This window comes from Salmo salar, chromosome 02 (genome assembly GCF_965601325.2).
Source record: "Salmo salar chromosome 02, fSalSal1, whole genome shotgun sequence".
NCBI classification, from domain to species: Eukaryota; Metazoa; Chordata; class Actinopteri; order Salmoniformes; family Salmonidae; genus Salmo; species Salmo salar.
The window spans coordinates 43,147,647-43,159,748 of NC_138292.1; the positions used below are offsets into that span (position 1 = coordinate 43,147,647).

General features: G+C 42.7%; 1 protein-coding gene across 1 annotated transcript; it reads right to left on the reverse strand.

The window, feature by feature from the left end:
• Positions 1-349: 349 nt before the first annotated feature.
• LOC106583400 (guanine nucleotide-binding protein G(I)/G(S)/G(T) subunit beta-3) lies at positions 350-9,754 on the reverse strand. The gene is made up of 9 exons (XM_014167542.3): positions 9,351-9,754; positions 5,539-5,661; positions 4,306-4,451; positions 3,015-3,078; positions 2,652-2,814; positions 2,408-2,474; positions 1,909-2,110; positions 1,397-1,613; positions 350-1,197 (listed from the first exon to the last, which is right to left on the reverse strand). The coding sequence occupies exons 2-9, from the start codon at positions 5,593-5,595 to the stop codon at positions 1,091-1,093; spliced, it is 1,023 nt and encodes a 340-aa protein (XP_014023017.1). The 5' UTR covers positions 5,596-5,661; positions 9,351-9,754; the 3' UTR covers positions 350-1,090.
• Between the last annotated feature and the right edge of the window lie 2,348 nt (positions 9,755-12,102).

A 12,102-nucleotide genomic window follows, 5' to 3' on the forward strand; every position in this document is an offset into this window, starting at 1 on the left:
CCTTTGGGGGGGGCAGGCATCTAAGTTTGAAGTAGGATTACGTGTTAGTCTTAAGGTATGGCTTTACTTAGCACCTTAAGTGTAAGAAAAGCGCCTTATGAATTTACTATATGCACAGTGTTCTGATGGTAAAGGCAGGCTGTCCAAATTGTCAAGTGTGTGTGATGTGAATTGAAAAGAAATTGTCACTTCACATTGAGTTATAGTGCTGTACAGGGTTGCCACTATGTTTTGCTTGCACGACATTGGTAAAACAAACCACGTGTGTAGCCATTAGTCACTTAGATATACACAGCCAGGTAAGGTTTAAACTCCTCCAGTCCTCTATGACAAATGTGAAATATTGTGGTCTTGTGCATTTGTCTTTATTTATTTGTCAGTGAACCATAAGATCTATATCATCTCATCTGTCCAGCCAACAGTTTACTGAGAGCGCTTATGCCTAGCCATCGGGAAGTAGGCCAAAAGATTAGACCCCAACTTATCCTTTTAAACTTTCAGACACGCTCATGTAGAAGTCTGCAGGCTAAACAATTTTATTCTAATGTGACCATAAAAATAGAAAACTTAACTAAACAAGGGAATTCTAACCAACACACAAACATCCGCTTGAAACAAATGAATGCTTACATATTCATCCTCTGACAAGCATTTTAACTCGTCTCAAATATAAAAGCATGTAACGTCCTAGTTATTGTAAACCTACACAGTCTATCAGTGGTCATTTATTTTGTGATCCTATCCTGTTATTTCATCCAAATCTCTACTGTTTCCATTTGGCAACTGCTCTTATGACCTAGGAAATATATTCATATAACGCTAGAATTCAGTTTGAACCTTGACATAAAATCGATCATGTTTTTCTACAAAAATCCCCCCCCCCGCCTAACTCTAAACTTGAGTAGGAAGAGACGACAGACTCTCTCGTCACAATTCTTCTCTCAAATCGAATAAGACTTGGCACAATAAAAATAAATAACCTTTAACCCATGGCTTCCTAGTCTCCCTCTTCAAGCTACCGGGTTTTCATGATATTCTTCCCCTCTCCTTAGTCTTTCGTTCTGTCTGTTCTCTAGACTAGAGGACTGGCTCAGTTCCATATCTTCAGGAAGCTGTCCCAGGATCCTGTGCAGCATGCCATTCCGTCCGAGGATACTCCGATGCAGCTCACCCTGTTGTCATGACCAGCCAGCACTCCTGAACCATGAAGAGAATTATGTCAGTATAGAATGTATGCAAATATTATGTTTGCCTACATTGCATCCACATTATTTCTCCCTTCGTCCCACTCGCATCCTCCTTTCTCCTCTCACCATCCCCTCTACTTACCCACACTGTCTCCCTCTTTCTGCCTCCAGCCCCTCTAGTCACCATCTCTTCCCCCCCGCATACTCACCCACTCTCTCGGCTTTAAGCATGTCCCAGATGTTGACGTTGAAGTCATCGTATCCGGCCAGTAAAAGGCGGCCGGAGAGGGACGGGGCGAGGGAGGTCACTCCACACATGATGCCTGAGTCCTGGTAGGTGATGAGCTCCTGGTCTGCCCTCAGGTCGTACAGCTTACAGGTGGCATCGTCTGAGCCCGTTATAACCGCATTACCATTGGGGAAGAACTGGACAGAGTGGAGAGGACAGAGCAGTGGTCTCTCTAACTGTGGTTCTGGAGAGCTACAGAGCAGGTGTAAGCTTTTGTTCACCTCATTAAATGAATCAACTGTTTGAGCAACCAGTTGCATCAAATACATTTTTGGGATATTGTACGTTTTGATAAGTGCTTTTTAAAAGCTTAAATTTGTAAAAACTTGGAAGTCTTTGTTTGTCCACGTGAACTGCCGGGTGCAGTGCATCTATCAGAATACTAAACTATTAGTAAACAATGAATAAATGCTGGGGGTCCTCTGTCCTCACCCCGATGGCGTTGATGTCACTCTCGTGGCCGCTGAATGTCTGTCTGCAGGTTGCTTCCCTGATGTCCCACAGTTTGGCCGTGAAGTCACACGCCCCCGAGATGAACATCTTGAAGTCGGGGGACACGGCCAGGGACATGCAGTCACCCAAGTGGCCCGCGAAGATGGTCTTCTCTGTCCCTGTCTCAATGTCCCATAGAACACTATAAAGTTTGGACAGAGGGAGGGAATAGGAGGAGAGGATGGATGTGGAGGTGGGCAAAGAAGACCGCAGGGACATGGTCAAAGAAGAGAGGGTTGCGATGGAAGGGCGAACGATGGAAGAATGTTTAGGACACCATTGCAGAAAAGTAATAGATAAGACTGCATATCAAATGAAGGGTACAGTATAAGCCATAGAATTAGAATGATATGGTAGCATTAACAGATTGGACTGATCTCTGGTCAGTAACCCCTTATTGCACACCAGACTCATAGAGACTCCATCTCTATGATCTTACCAGGTGCAGTCGCCAGAGCTGGTGATGATCTCACTGTCGCTAAGGAAACGACAGCAGGACAGGTAACCTGGGAAATAAGAGAGAACACCATCAGAGCCATACAACACAAGCATGTGAGACTGCTGTATTGGATAGACTATATAAATACTACCTCGTATGTTCTTACGTTGTGTTTGATCGAAACGACTCATCATTAAACGTGTTGCCAGTAATGCGGTCTTAATGAATGCAAATAGTGGGGCACCTGTGTGTGCGGCCAGCTCACGCATGACCTTGACGTTGCCGTCCTTGCCCTTGAGGTTGTAGATGGAGCACATGTTGTCGAGACCGCCACACGCCACCATGTTCCCTGAGGGCGCGTAGGCACACGTCATCACCCACGACGACTTCAGAGGGATGGCGCTCACCTGAACAGAGAAGGAAAGTGATTCCTCACGGGGACCAGTGTGTGTACGTGCCTGTGTGTCACACCGCATTTGCCAATGTGAGCACTTATATGAGCACTTGATATTACAGTATATTGTCATTGCATGCCGTATTCATGCAAAAAACACTGTCCCCTGACCAAAACTCCCCAGACTGTAAACCCAGACGCAGTCTGCCATACCTTGTTGGTGGTCAGGGTGTCCCATACTATCAGCTTTCCATCTTGAGAGGCACTGACACACAACCTGGTAGAGAAAACAAGACCGGTGTAGAGACAGACAGACAGAAACAGAGAAAGAGCGAGACAGAGTACAGTAAAAGATCCAAGGACCTGCAGCAGCTCAAGATAGACAGATCGATAACAGATACAGAGACTCTTTTGTCCCAATGGCAGTCCGTCTTTAACATGACTGATCTAAAAAGCCATGACATGGTAATGACATGGTAATTGAGTAATGCTACTGCACTTGTTCCTATTGCCAGGTGTTTCCAGCACAAATGATGACGGGGATGTCGATGCTGGTGATGATGATAATGATGATATTGTGTGCTCTGTAGTTATGTCTAGCCACTATGGAGGAGTATGTGTGAATATGTTGTCTGTTAAGGGTTCACAGTTGCCCAATGAGTTCCCCATTGAGGGCCAATAAAGTTGTATTGGATTGTATTGTCTTAGACATAGAGAGGCATTGTTACAGAACCTCTTAGCCCAACACTGGTTCAGTTAGTAAAAACTATCTTTAGATCCACCAAATGTAGGATACCCCAAGTATTGTAAACCCAGGAAAAGCTAATAAGCTTACTAACTTGCTACAACTGAGAAAGAGAAGAGATGAGATGAAATGAGAATATAGGGAGAGGTAAGGAGAAGGAGAGAAGACAAAATGAAAGAAGAAAAGGTGGGTTAGTGCACATTGAAGTTACAGTATCAGCAATAATTGATTGATTCAGGGATAGTGTCGGTTTAAAAGTGTTGCCAGACTGTCAGTCAAGTGTTTCCTGGTTCCACTAATTAGTCCAATTAAAACAAGCTATGGGATTGCAACGCCAATCCAATTAACCAATAAACACAGAGCACCACGTGATGCCAGTTTTAAACCATAGCAGTATTTGTCACAGCTATTTGTTTGAATGAATGGATGAACAGATGAATATATATGTTACATAATGACATGATAGAACCAACGGAAATGATTGAATGAATACTTAAATACTTGAACGACTCAACAAGCAATTCTTAGGAAAAGAGTGCAGGCTAGAAGCCTGAAGGGTTGTTGTCTACTTTGAGCTAGTGGTTCTGTATTTCTGTATGTATGTATGTATGTATGTATGTATGTATGTATGTATGTATGTATGTATGTGTGTATGTGTGTTTGTGTGTGTGTGTGTGTGTGTATGCATGCCTGTGTGTACGTATGTGTACCTGTTTGTATGTGTGTGTGTGCTCTTGTATATGGCGTATGTGTGTTTACTTGGTGTCAGTGCCCCAGTGCATGGCATAGATCTTGGCCAGGTGACCCCTCAGCGTCTTCCTGGTCTTCAGCTGGACACGCCCCACCAGCGTCGTCCCTGCAACCGCCTCCTGCAGGGTGGTGTCCTGCACTACCTTTCGGGCCTCCTGTAGAGGGATGGTTGTGTATGGTCAAGTTATGGTTATAATAACTATGGTCCACTTAACTATGGCTAAAACCACTGTGATAACGATTGTAATTTTCAAGGTGTGCTATTGCTGCTGCAACCTGGTCTCAGAAGAAAACGTATTACATATGACTAAACTGCTGTTTACACCTACTCCTCCTGCCTTTGGACGAACAGAGCGGTCAGGGGTGGGGATCTATGGTCATAACTGTTGTCATAGATATGACTGTGACTGTGGTGTTATGAACACCTATACACCTTACTGTCTAGAGGATCAGAACCGTTAGGATTTTATATTATTGTATTAAGATCTCTTTTAGCCCAAGGGCTAGTTTTCCAAGAGTTCTTAAGAAATGTAAAAAAACAACAACATAGAAATGAGAAAAACAACAAAAGCTAAAATAAAAGGACAAAAACACAAACAAAGTTTCACATCCCTATTACCTAGACATATTACGAGTAACACCCCCCCAGCCCCTCCCCCCTCCTTCCCCCCACCCGCATACTTCATGTCCACATATGGATTTAAATACAACATAACATATTACAAGAACTTCTTAGAACCACTCTAGTCGTTCAATACATTTTACGAATGAATCTCTTAAAACAACTCGTTTTTGTCAAGAAGTTCAAGGACTTCACTGCCCTGAGGTAAAAGATCTTTTGCCCAGTTCTAATGTGGGTTTTGGTGGTCTATAGGTGGCCTTTGGTGGTCTATAGGATGAGGATTCTTGTTCAGTTTATGGTTGATGATCATGGTAAAATTTTCAGCAAAAGGCAAATAGTTTAATAATGTACTAGCATATGAGAGGAACACAGGCAGGCGTTATATTCACACTAGTGATTGATTATTGCCAAGCAGTTAGAAAGGAGATCCAGCATCCGGAGGGCTGCCCGTTTGAATCCTGGGTCTGACTGGGGGGAAAATGGGCGGGAAGTGAGCTGGCAAATAGAGTGTTGCTGGTATCAAATCCTCGAGTTAGAAGCGGAAGTCAAAATCTGGTTGGATCCTGTGTGCAATTGACCAATAATGTGATCTTCATCTGAATTATTGATTGATAACTGACAGTGATCTGATCTTTGAGGTTGTCCGCCTCCTTTCGCAGCTCCTCCATTTCGCCCATGGCAACGGTTGGTAAGCGTCGTCACCGATGGAGACAGGAAGGGAAATCAGGTGAGCAGATGTAATCCTGGGGAAGAGAGGGGAAAAAATGTAACATTGCATTTTATCAGTTCATTATCCATTCTTCTCACTGTAATGTCAATGTCTGTTACCTGTATACAGCAACACATTAGATATTTATGCGTGTTACCAGCTTTTTAGATCAAGGTCTACCCACTCTTTTCTTTGTTGTTTAGCTACTGTTTTGCAATTCAAACCTCCCTCAACTACTTTGCAAACCCTCACAGGCACACACACACACACACACACAAATACCCATACACTCGCAAACCCACACCCATAGTCAAACAAGCTCACTTGCACAGATATGCATATGCACACACACACATGCACGCACACACACATACATACAAGCGTGCAACTATATGAACTAGTTAATATAACTCTTACTGCATATACACGAACACACTTTCCCACCCTGATTGTAAACTCAAACCTGTATGGTGCATCATCTTCATACTAACGCTTCTCTTGTTGGATATCTCTCCTCATGCTTATACTAGCTAAACAAACACAGTATTTACTCTGCCCTTTTCTATCTCAATATACTTTAGTGCCATAGACTTTGAAAGCTTTCCAATCTTACGTCAGCCCTGAAAGCGCTTATGTTTTTGGGATTCCAGTGATATCACATCACAGCGCTCTAATGATGCAAATAATCCTGTCGACTGAATCGATGAGGACTGAATTGTTTTTTCAATGACCAAAATATTCTCAGGTTAGGCCTACTATACGGTAAAGACAAAAAGTAGGGATAAGCTATCTCAAGTATCTCTGTCACATTATCAAATTAGGAACTTTATAACTGGCAATGGCATCAGACTATTTTCTATGAAATCAGATGATAACCTTTACTTTAAAACACTCTAAACATGATAATCACATAACACAACATTTAATGTAACATCCACGCATCTAATAACATATTTGCATAATATTTGTGACAGATTCAATTATTTGGATCTTACTCTATCTTACCTTGAAAACTACCAGGAGAAGAAAACTCAAAACCCTATATCCCTGGCTTTGATCGTGTTTCTTTGCTGCAATCTCTCTCTCTCTCTCTCTCTCTCTCTCTCTCTCTATTTGTCTAAAGTGTCTCCGTCAAATCTCATTACCAAATTAATTTGCCTCTCATTTGTTTGAGGAGAAAGGTAGAGGGAGAGAGAAGAGGCAGTGACTCAGAGGAAGATATTCACTGTCTATTGTTCCTTGCTGTCCCTATCTGTCTAGTACTGTAGGATACATGCATGTGTGAAAACACTGTAAATCGTATGTCTAAATATAGAAATGCCTGAAACAATTAACCCTAAGGCGATTGCATCCATCTCAAGTTAGCTGCGCTCATAGGTGTCCTGCTCCCTCACCTAAAGGGAGTAGGATCCACAATGGTCACCTTATCTAGCCTTCATCTGATTTAGGCCATATATTTGGTTCCCTGAGAAAATTAAGTTTATAAATAGTACTAACCCAATAAAACGGGACCGTTTTTTAAAAAGTGTTTCAACTGTGCTATTGCCCTTTTGCCATCCTGTCCCTGAGACCCCGGCCTGCCGTTGTTGCATGTGATTAAATGGCTGCTAGAGGTTGTCGCAGAGTGGAGTGCATTAACACAGAGGGAGAAGGGAGGGGGGGAGAGAGAGAGAGAGAGAGAGAGAGGTAGGGAGGGGGAGAGAGAAGGGGGTGGGCCTTGTGTAGAGGCAATGCAGGAGAGAGTGAGTTTAAATCCTAGTGGCTGAAATTTTAAAGGAAGCCTTTCGATTCAAATCTGCTCTCATCCGATTACTGACTGCTCTTTGCATCTGGATAAGAGGTGGAGAGAGGGAGGGCCGTGATGGAGAGATGAGAGAGGGAGGGGGAAACTAGTGGTGGCGGATGAGAAGGAGGGAGAAGGGAGAGAATGGGGTGGTTAAAATCTAAGCTAGGGTGAGATGGGTGATTTCTGTATGAAATGGGCAATAAACTTGAGCTAGTGATTGTAGGAATGTGTAAGTCAGATCTTGTTTTCTCGCTGTAAATGTTTCACCTTTTCACTATTGACACACCATTAGTATTGTGCCACGTACTATTAGGCAGATTGAAAAAATGTTAACAGTGACCGGTGGCCAAACCTTAGTGAGAATTTAGCACTAAAAACAAGACCTTTCTCAGAATGGGACTGAAGAACTGTTTCCAATTTGTAGCAAGACGACGACGCCTTGGAATGTATTTCCATGCTATGAAAGGGTCTAACACAAAGTACCACGTTTCAGCACCTATGCCAACTAGACACCCACAACACTAGTGATACCGCCGGCAGAGAATCAAATGTATTCAGGATGAATCAGAGGAAACACTTTACAATGCTCTTCAAAAAACAAACAAACACTAAAACAAAGGATGTGATCATTCAAACGGACTGTGTTTAGACAGGCAGCGCAATTCGGATTTTGTTTTCCCACTAATTGGTCTTTTGACCAATCACATCAGCTCTGAAAAAAAAGAAGATCTGAGGTGAAAAGATCTGATGTGATTGGTCAAGACCAATTAGCGTAAAAAATATGAGATTTGGGCTGCATGTGTAAACTGTCTGTCAATGGGAAAAAATCCACTTAGAAGATACAATTAATGTTATCCTTTAAGATTATCTGTAAGCAGAGTAGTGCATTAGTAGTGCAATAGCAATATTACATGCATTATAATATATAAATCATATGTAAATCCTTGTTATGATAAAAATGTAAAACATTCAATTCAACATATCCAATCCAAGTTAGTGTTGTTTTTCCATGTGATCTCCAAGGAATCAACCATGCTGCCATACTTCTTCAATTAAATTCCCTACCATGTTGTCGAGAAGAAAATGGATTCATAGATTTTACAGTATCGATAAACTGTCATTTGTCGCCATTAAACGGCACCCTCGTCATAGTGCTATCAAATGAAATTGAGACTTATCCCAACACTTTGATTATAGGAGAAAATCAGGACACACTCAATCCAGAACTAGAAGTACTTCTACACTCCCCAAACTGATCTGGCAGCAGCAGGTAGTTTAGCGGGTAGTCCTTTCCTGCAGTTAATTACCAAAAGTGCCCTCATGGCTGGAATATTACTCATATTTTTCATCATTTCATCATTAATAAGGTTGATGTCATAAAACCTCATGACGATCCAGTGTTTCTATGTCAAACAGCGCTGTTATGTTTCAGTCTTCTGTGACGTATGTAAAGTGTAATATTGGGATGCGAACTCAAAATGTAATACATTTCAACTCTATATCTGACATGGTACAGATGTGGTATTTTGTTTAAACCATGTGTATGAGGTGTATACTTTTGTTTCAAAGTAGATTTGTTTAAGACTACCAAGAATCACTCTGGGTGACCCTGATTTAGCCCACTACAGTAAAAGGTTAAGAGCATTGGTCCAGTTACCGAAGGTCGCTGGTTTTAATCCCGGAGCCGAATAGGTAAAAAATATGTTGATGTGCCCTTGAGCAAGGCACTTACCCAAATTGCTCCCGTAAGTCGCTCTGGATAAGTGTCTGCTAAATGACAAAAATGTACAAATCTGGTTCAACCAAGAGCTCCATATACAGCGCTACTGTGATCAGAGGGTTTCACTTACACATCTATTCACATATCCAATCAAAAACTATAAATAAAGAAAACAACAATTGAGGTGTAAAATAAAAATGTATGGATTCCTACTCACCAAATAAGGAAGTTCTCCAGTGGGTTTCTTAACCTGTTCTCACTTTTCAGGGTCCCTCCGTTTAGTTGTCATATGTTTACTCTTCTTCTGTTACTAGACGTTTTTTATTCAGTTTTCCTGTCCCACACAGAATGGATATTCCACTCTCTTGCTCTCTCTCTCACTCTCTCTCCTGTGAGGAACAGATGAGGATTGGAGCGGATGAAGAGAGATCAGGGATGAGGGGATAAATCCAGCGATGGACAGAGAGAGAGAGGGTGGGTGGGGGGTGTGAGAGAGGGAGACAGAAGAAAAGAGAGCAAGAAACAGAGAGAAAGAGAGAGGGAGAGCGAGAGGGGAGAGAGAAAGAAAGAGAAACAGACAGAAGGAGAGAGAGAGGGAGAAACAGAGAGAGAGTGGGGGACATAGCGGGAGAGGAGAGAGAGAGAGAGAGAGAGAGGGAGGCAAGCAAAGCACACCAAACAAGGTGGGCAATCGTGTCATGGGGTCAAAAGACAGGAACCGGTCCTGCAGTAATAAAAAATAAAATAAAACATGCACTCCTGGATATGGCTTTTTATGGTGTGGTGTGAAAGCCTGTGACTGGCAGGGGGCTTCAGTGTTTTGTAAACTTGAGAAAAGTCTAATATTAGAAAAGCCAGCAGCACAGGCACAGACAGAGAGATGGGGACCAGACGAGGGGACATTGGTGACACATCGCAGGCCAGGGGAGAGAAGTTACTCTAGTACACCTGCATGTATGAACCTCTAAGGCCAGGACCTCAACCTGCCTAACTATGACCTGATGAAGATACACATTTGCTACAAAGCCACATGGGTAAGAATAGAGTAGATTTGATTGGCCTCTGAGAAGGACATTCTCTTTCACAGGCTCGTACCATGGTTCATAGGTGTGGTCCGTAATACTGTATTTACGGCGCTTTTATATGTGCCACTTTTCATGGTCTCAATGAGCTACATTATTCTGTTCAAAAATATGCATCAAAGAAGGCAACTTGCTAAAAGTGAGACACAGTAAAAAGGAGATCAACAGAAAGAGTGTCCAGGTGGTGTGACAAAGAGAGAGAGAGAGGAAACAACCACAGCGACTAAGCGAGACAGGCAGAATGAAAAAGAGAGAGAAGTTTCACTACATTGCCCTTTGACGATCTGAACTTATCTTCACATGGATAGTATTAACCCAGTACTTCCACTCTCTCTCGCATGGTCAAATAGCAACAGGACTCAGTGAGCGAACAGACACTCTCCTTTTTCTGACAGCGCTGACGCTGGATTCAGGGGAGAGACAGAGAGAAAGAGAGCTGGAGAGCAAGAGGTATGGCGGGGCATTTGAGAGAACCAGCGTGGGGCCGAGAATTATAATCTATTAAGCTTTGTGTGGTCGTCTCTATTGGTCTCGCACATTCAGCTAAGCTACACGCGCCAGCAGTGAGCCTGCAGAGCAGCTTTTGGCTGCAGTAGGGATGTGACAGCCAGGACAGAGCACTGAGCCTTCTGTTGCTCTGTGATGCTTTACAGCATAATTATAATACTACAGCCATTAGCAGCCCACTGTCCCTCTCTCCAAGTCTTAAACAAAAGGGAAGGGGGAGGATGGGATTAAATGTAAAATCACACAGCCAGAGGAATCAGCCGTCAACAAACAACCTGGGAAGACACAGAAGTGAAAGCCTATCTAATACTAGACTAACCTGTCTCGGGCAGTCGTTGCGCTACTTGTATGCCTGTCTTTATTTGTCACCTTTGACCAATGTGCTTCTATAGTGTGATGGCAGTAACCAACATTGATATGACAGTATCACTTGACTTGACAGTATATAGTATCAAAAAGGGTTCAATCAAACCGGCCTTACCGTAGCTAATGTCTGCTTAAATCTTAATAGGACATACTGAAAAGGATATACGGATATGGACATGCCTCAATTTGTCAGGGCATGGACGCTACAAGCTGTCGAAAGCGTTCCACAAGGACGCTGGCCCATGTTGACTCCAATGCTTCCCGCAGTTTTGTCAAGTCGGCTGGATGTCCTCCTGGTGGACCATTTTGATACACACCGGAAAACGGTTGAGCGTGAAAAGAACCCAGCACCGTTGCAGTTCTTGACACAAACCAGTGCGCCTGGCACCTACTACCTTACCCCGTTCACAGGCACTTAAATATTTAGTCTTGCCCATTCACTCTCTGAATGGCACAAACACACAATCCAAAGTCTTAGGTGTCAAGGCTTAAAAATCCTTCTTTATCCTGTCTCCTCCCCTTCATCTACACTGATTGAAGTGTATTTCACAAGCGACATTTCACCTGGATTCACCTGGTCAGTCTATGTCACGGAAAGAGGTGTTCCTAATGTTTTGTACACTTGGCGTATATGCTGTATGTAATTTGGATGTGTATCCTTACTCAATTAGAGGAAACACCATAGAAATAGAATGAGAAGAGTGATTATCTCTGTGGAAAACACTATCACATCAAACTATAAAGGAAGTGATTCAACACATTCAAATGACGTGTTCCTTTACGCATTTAAACGATATGGTGGTGATGTTTTCACCATCTGACCCATGACTCTTTTTACGTTGTATTTTATATCAAAAACGATTGGGACTGATTACTAATCGTGTGATGTACAGCCGATATGCATTACATCACTTGTATACAAATATAGACACATCATTTGACACTAGATAGTGGGGTGACAGTGTGACAATGCTTGAGATGCATGATATAGATGTACGCCTGCTTAAACTGGGC

Excerpts from the sequence above, each read along its gene's own strand:
- LOC106583400 (XM_014167542.3), bottom strand. The coding sequence starts at position 5,595 with ATGGGCGAAATGGAGGAGCTGCGAAAGGAGGCGGACAACCTCAAAGAT. Across the intron at positions 2,815-3,014 it reads ACACCCTGACCACCAACAAG|GTGAGCGCCATCCCTCTGAA; the intron begins GTATGGCAGACT and ends TTCTCTGTTCAG. Across the intron at positions 2,475-2,651 it reads TGAGCTGGCCGCACACACAG|GTTACCTGTCCTGCTGTCGT; the intron begins GTGCCCCACTAT and ends CTTATTTCCCAG.